The sequence below is a fragment of the Olea europaea genome, unplaced genomic scaffold (assembly GCF_002742605.1).
Source record: "Olea europaea var. sylvestris unplaced genomic scaffold, O_europaea_v1 scaffold309, whole genome shotgun sequence".
Taxonomy (NCBI): domain Eukaryota; kingdom Viridiplantae; phylum Streptophyta; class Magnoliopsida; order Lamiales; family Oleaceae; genus Olea; species Olea europaea.
In genome coordinates this window covers 180,802-187,641 of record NW_019249636.1, presented here as the reverse complement: position 1 = coordinate 187,641, position 6,840 = coordinate 180,802, and the positions used below count along the sequence as shown (strand labels likewise).

At 34.8% G+C, this 6,840-nt stretch overlaps 1 protein-coding gene and 1 non-coding gene across 2 annotated transcripts; both read left to right on the top strand.

Moving 5' to 3' along the window:
* LOC111385115 lies at nt 1–3,574 on the top strand. Its single transcript, XM_023009486.1, has 4 exons — nt 1–209; nt 1,300–1,516; nt 1,633–1,718; nt 1,928–3,574. The coding sequence occupies exons 2-4, from the start codon at nt 1,357–1,359 to the stop codon at nt 3,572–3,574; spliced, it is 1,893 nt and encodes a 630-aa protein (XP_022865254.1). The 5' UTR covers nt 1–209; nt 1,300–1,356.
* Nucleotides 3,575–4,623: 1,049 nt separating this feature from the next.
* On the top strand, nt 4,624–4,696 carry TRNAK-CUU. Its single transcript has one exon. It is a non-coding gene; the product is annotated as a tRNA-Lys (tRNA).
* The last annotated feature ends 2,144 nt before the right edge of the window (nt 4,697–6,840 follow it).

The window sequence follows — 6,840 nt, the reverse complement described above, 5'->3', positions numbered from 1 at the left end:
GCTTTATGTGTAGATTTCACGTTCTCCCGCGGAAAAGAGAGGGAGAGAAGGGAGGAGCTTAAATGGCGCCATAACGTGAGAAAATTCTTCTTGTCATCCAGAGGAAGACTACCCATTTTTGATAATTTCTTCTTTCATCATCATCTCTCTCAATTAGGAATTCTAGCCATGGCTGCACTGCACCAAATCATCTGGGTCTCTTCATAAAGGTACCATGATTATGTTAATCATCTTTAGCTACGATATGCTGTCGTTGATTACATTCCCCATGTTATGTCAGTGAGCATTTTAATTATTTTTCTACACAAGAATGCGGAATTGGGGTGTTCTTGTGTTGGTATCTAATTTCTATTCCTTGTCCCCGAATTTGGAAATTGATCTAATTGTCCACTATCTACCGGTATGATCTAGACGAAGATTGCATTGCTCATTTATTGAATTTAAGAAGGATAATAAAGTCAGGAAGATTTAGATATCAAGAACAAGTCGAATCTAAGTTATCTAATATACGATTCCATTTGCACATACATTTCCTGTTTAATAGGACATGATTTCTTTTGCTGTTTTTATTTTTCATTGGGAAAAAGGGTATTTTGTTGAATAACCAAAGGTGTAATAGAATCTGATCATCTACCAACTGGATTTTGAGAATTCCATGATCATACGGTCTAGCAAAGAAGTATTAAGGTGCAAACTTTTATCCCGACATTAGAAAACACATTCCATCCTAGAGAATTTTTTCCCTAAGAATAGCAAAGTAATCTTCAAGGAGTTCCCTTTATGGACGGTTTCTTCAAAACAATGCTTATGTTGCATTTTGTGCAGCTATTGCAGGAGAAAAGGCCTAAATACAATTAGGTTCCACAGATGAAGGAATTATTTTAACTTTGAAAGTATGAAGCGCACTTCAGTTCTTCATAACCATCTATTTCTTGAACTGTTCATGTTACCTAAGATAGTTCCATTGAGGTTAATGTTATTAACTGTAATCAATATGTTAATTTTTATCTTCTCAAAGCAGAGATGCTCTATATTCCCTTTGAAAGAAACCATACATAAATAGAGTAAAACTACCTCCATCTTCACTACTATTGTCTACCCACTTGCTTCGATAGCTTTTGTTTAAGGAACTTGTACTTCCATTATTGAATTATTTCTCGTGCAGAAAGTAAACCATGACTCATTTTTGACATAAAATTATCTAAAACAATTGGAGGCATGTATTCTAATTAATTCAACAAATGAATATTTAAAATTAGTCTTTGAGATTGCTAATATTGATTTTACAATTTGCATCAGGTTTGGCATTCAAGAAGCTCGAGCATCAATTCTTACTAGGCATTTTTTTCATATCAGATGGGAAAGGATCTACAACACCAACCCTCGAGCATATCTTTTCAAAATAACAGTCCAGGATGTATGTGGAATATACTTCATCATATTAACAACCATAGGTGGTATCATGCCAGGAAAAGGCTTGCTAATAAGAGTTATGACAGGGGAAAACATGCTACTGGTGGGGAATTTCATTGTTTTCTTCTACTGAATATTTGCTTTCAGTTTGGCAAACTGTGATAGTACGATTCTGATTCTGATTATCTTCGACTAAAATAACTTAATTCCTTTATGAAGTGGTTAGAGATTCCGGGGGCAGCACAACTACATTGGGTGCTGGTGAGATGCAAGAAAATCTTGATGCTACAGTAAACATTTCATCTGTATGTTTAAATTCTTTATTGTTTAGTTTTGATTATTCTTTGTTATCTTCCTCTATAGCAAGATTTGTTCTCTGTTTTTGAAGTCATTTTTGTCAAAATCTGTTTTCCTGGAGAATGTAGCTCAAAATGCTAAGATAAAGACAAAAAAAAAAATTCTTGATTTTAGTTGAAAAGGTGATTAATATTTTTTTTTGTCAAATTTGTAATAGGGTGAAGTGAATTTGACAGAGTCTAGCTCAGTACACAAAAGCTCAACGAAATCTCGAATAAAGGCCTTGATAACTGAACAGGTTAAAAGAAGGGGTCGACATCGCCGGAGTTCTTCTGACCCTATTCGAAAGCAACTGGGACGAACTACTTCCATTCATCATCTAGAAATTTCTGATGTCGACCCATCTGCCGAGATTGCTTTACATGGTGAGATAGTGGGAAATAAAGATATTGCTGGTTCATCGGACCCTTTCATGGAAAAGGTCAGTGATAATAAGCAGCGGAGGCAACTGGTTGGGAATCATAATCTCCTCCAGGGAAAGTTGATGTATGAAATGAGGCCTAGTAAATATGCTTCGGCCCAAGAGTCGAAATTATTTCTAGATGCTTTGGATTTACTTAACATGAGAGAAGAGTTGTTCATGAAAATTTTACAAGATCCAAATTGTTCATTCGCAAATCAGTTACATGGTAGGCGGAGGTCAAGTTTAAGGTTTGGACTAACCAAATCTGTGTCATTTCCCATGGCTGGTTCATCAGGGAGAATAAATGATAAGCCCAATTTTATACCAGAAGAGGAAGATAATAAAACATCCGCAAAAGATTTCAACAAGCATTTGTTGACATCAAGAGGTGCATTTGTGGGAGGTGGTATAGCTGAAAATGTTCCTCCTAGTTCTGCACGTGCCCTCAAGAAGCGCCATGAGAATAAAGTTGTCATTAAGCGTTTCAAGAATCTTAGAGAAAAGCTAAAACATGCAATCTGGGAGAGCAAAAATGAGAAACAACGAATCATAATGGATGCAGTCCTTCATAAAGTTCCTTATGGTCGGAGAGTTTCCAAGGAAGCAAAGGAGGATACTCACATGCATAACGGGCCAGTCACAGACAAATCTAATAAATACAGTCAGGGAAGTGATCAATTTGGTTCTGGTGATGGCAAGAGTGGCCTGAAAGATATCAAGAGAACATCATCATTTAATGAATCATTAGATAGATATAGGCGATTACTGGAGACCAGTTTCGGCAGAGAAGAAAAACACCACATATCTGAAGAATCAAGGTTGAGAACAAGAACATCTTCACCTGTTGGGACAAGTCACGCTAGTCTGGCTAGGATTCTCTCACTTCCTGATCTCAGTTCCTACTCTTATTTTCCTAGCGAAGAATCTCCCAGTGCTAGTTCTTTAAATGCACGGCTTGATAATTCTGCAGGGAACATATTGATAGTAAGTAATCAGCATGGTGAACAAAGATCTTTAGTTCGAGATTTGAAGAGTAAAATTCAACCAGAAGCTGTTTCAGAAAGTGGAAATCAAGAATACTTATCAGAAGTTATTGAGACATTTGATGACAATGGTAATTTGGGAACAACGAAGAAATCATCCTCCCATGATGTCAATTTTGAGCACAGCCTAAGTTCTTCTCAGGTGGAAAAACTAAATTCAGTTTTTGAGCACAAATCACACTATCCGGAGGATGAAATTGTCCCCTATCATCCCATGTCAATAACAAAAGGTTACTTCTCTTTAAGCTCTGTTTGTTTCAGCAAAAAAGGTTTTAAAATTATGACTATTGTAGAGGAAAATGAACTAATTCATCACATAATATTTTTCCTTTTAAAAATACTAGTTAGGCAATTGTGACAAAAATATTTAATAAGCATACATGTCAACTGGTTGAATATCAATCTTCATGGAGTTGAAGAAAATGCGTGTGTGGGTTTGTATGCACTACTCCAGATGGATAATACTTATTTACATCACATGAACACACGAGGTTATTTGCATGAGTGCTACTCAGATAATTGTCATAGCGCATTATTATTGTTAGTCCGGAAATAATTTAGAATCTAAATTCCATTTGCTAATTAGGAAGGGGGGGAGGGGGGGGGGGGGGTTAGGGAAAAAAATTGCTTCAGCGGGGGGAAGGGAAAAAAAACACAACAATTGTCAAACACTTAAAACTTCTATTGAATATTGTTTGGGCTCAAAGTACCTAACTACCCACATAGACACCCCAAAATTGGTAATGCTCATGTACTTCTGTCATAGAAAAATGAGAGACAATATATGTTACAATAATCCTATAGGAAGAAATTTAAGAAAATGAAGAATTGATAATATGGGAGATCTTCAAAGTGTTAAAGGTCCCTAGCCTTACTTTTATTGGCAGACGTTAGATTAGTCTGTACTTTGTCTTTGATCATCACATTGTAGTAGAAATGCGATTNTAGGAAATAATAGTTATTTGACAAAATTCTTTCATGCTGTACATTTTGTAATGGATATGATTGTAGAAACTAATGGTCTAAAATGAAAAATTCTTGGATTGAGTATGTGTACCAAGAATCTTGGATATAAACCTCTTGGAGTTTTAGGTTGTGTATTATGGGGAATTCCCCTTTTTTAACAATTTTTATAAGTAATAAAAGTCAAATTTTCATTTTATGGGAAGTTAAGCACCCTCTTTTAATTTTGTCTTCTTTATTAATACTTTGTAAGCATCCTCTTTAATGTTCATCAACTGTCCATTTAATTATCTATGGAGGAAATTTCTGCAAAAATAAATATGAACATTAAAGAGGACGTGATTTTCCGGGTTCGGGATAAGACTATGCCGTTGGAAATGGGAAATTCAATTAGTCATCAGAACTTTCTATAAATATAATATTTTCAATCTTTCGAACAAAGAAGCCCGTCTAGCTCAGTTGGTAGAGCGCAAGGCTCTTAACCTTGTGGTCGTGGGTTCGAGCCCCACGGTGGGCGTTACATTTTTCCTATTTTTTGGAATATACGTCCCAAGTGCTAGAGCTTTTCTTTCAAGAATGTCTTAATGATCTCATTATCCTTATACAGTTTGCCTTGTTAAATGTGCCAAGGATACTTCTTCTTGACATTTCTTTTAGTTTCTAGAATTTTGTGTAATCAGTAATAAAAAAAAAAAAAAGAAGTTAATTAAGCTAATGGTTGCTGAAAGTTTGGAATAAAAACGTTACTGGTCATTAAAGTATTTTTAAAGAGTATATTTTATCATTTGAGAATATCTATATATTTAGGGAGTTAAAACTTTAAAGTGTTTTAACAAGTATTTTATATTTAATACTTAATTTTCCTATTCCCCAAAAAATATTTATGGTTTTCTATATTTTTTATTTTAACTAGTTTCTCTTTAAATTATTTTATTATTTTCCTACGTTAAAAATTATAACACTTTGAATGCATTTAATTATAGGGAGTAAGTGAGTCCCCCTCCATGTGCAGGGAATGGACACTCATATGAATACCACATTTTGTACAAATAGCATATTCCGTTATTTATTATATCAAGTCAGCAAAATTTGTTTCAAAAATGCGTAAGTTCACAATACATCAAATCTAAAATTTGACCAATATTAAATTTGTATTACGTACCCTCATTTGAGCGTGTTTAGCTCCCCAATTCCTAACTCCCCGATTTTGCGGACTTTACATAATAAATAACACCATTGAGTGGTACGTTGGTACTTAACAACTCTACGTAGTATATAACATTTGGTTGTGGATGGGTTAGGGTGGCTGGGTGGGGTGGAAAGTGGGGTTGAGACGAAAGCACTTTTTCCGTTTCTTATTTAGTGCTTATTTGGTGGCAATTTTAAGCCAATTAAAATCAATTTTTTAACTGTTATATTTCATTATTCTAGTCGTCATTTTTGAATTCTTCTCTCAAGAATAGGATCCATTTTATCTCTAACGGTTAAAAAATCAATTCTCAAAATCTCTACCAAACAATCTATTAATTACTTCAATTATTTTACGTTAAATTGGAATAGACAATTTTACCCTCACCTAATTGGTCAAAAAAGGTCAGATTTATTTTTTTAGGTCAACTAACAATCAAAGTAACAGTTTCCATCCATTTGGACCATAGGTGTTAATATTTGAAAGGTTTGGTACCGTGGGTGCTAAAAAGTAAAAGGTTTGGATCAAATCTGTAAAAAGTGAAATGTTTGGGACCGCAGTTTCAATTTTTCCTTAAATTTATTCTCAATATATTTGATAACAAACAAGGACTTTTGGACTGGAGTAATGCTATTCGTAGTCGTTCATTGCGATAGTCGTCCTATATGGCATACACATGACAGGTGATTATTAGATAAATTAATGTGATAGATTTTTTATTCATTAATGCATCAAATAACCACCTACCATGTGTATGTCACGTAGAGAGACTGCCGCAGTGAGCGACTGTAAATAACATTATTTTTTGGACTATGTTGGTTAAATTGGTCCACTGATACAATGCAAACAAATAATTTATAGACATTAATTTTAGTGTACTGTGAATTTCATAAAGTTGTTACAAATGAATTAGAAGAACCACAAAAAGAGGTAGAAAGTGAATTTTGCTCATTGGCCACATAAAAAGTGATTCCACATCCACTTCAAACGGAGCAAGTTAATTCATGCCCCACCTCAATGTGGGTTCTTCAGCCTTTATTCTCTTATTTAGTCTTCGTATGCAATTTGATTTGTCACTTCAATTGGTTTGAAAAGGAGAAATTTTGTAGGTCTATGGCAATCAACAACCCATGTGAAGGCTGGAAAAGGGACTGTTTTTCGGATTTTATTTATTTATTATGTATTGAGTGGCATAGTGCTTTATGGAACTATATAATAATAATAATAATAATAATAATAAAGGTTGAACCCCAATCTTGAGGGTCCCCACCGTCCCGTCCATAGAGCTTTGTGAGCGAGGTAAATTACGGGATGTGCCCCAACAGGTCAGGGAATAAGAAATGCCTGTACACTGCACTTACAAGAAGTCCAATTCCATGTCTCAAGAATCAAATCTCCACACTGCGACTGCCAGCAAAGCGTGAGATAATCTCACTCATGTCCTTTGCACCACTGAACTATGTCCCGAGATA

Excerpts from the sequence above, each read along its gene's own strand:
- LOC111385115 (XM_023009486.1), top strand. The coding sequence starts at position 1,357 with ATGGGAAAGGATCTACAACACCAACCCTCGAGCATATCTTTTCAAAAT. Across the intron at positions 1,517-1,632 it reads CAGGGGAAAACATGCTACTG|TGGTTAGAGATTCCGGGGGC; the intron begins GTGGGGAATTTC and ends TCCTTTATGAAG. Across the intron at positions 1,719-1,927 it reads CTACAGTAAACATTTCATCT|GGTGAAGTGAATTTGACAGA; the intron begins GTATGTTTAAAT and ends AATTTGTAATAG.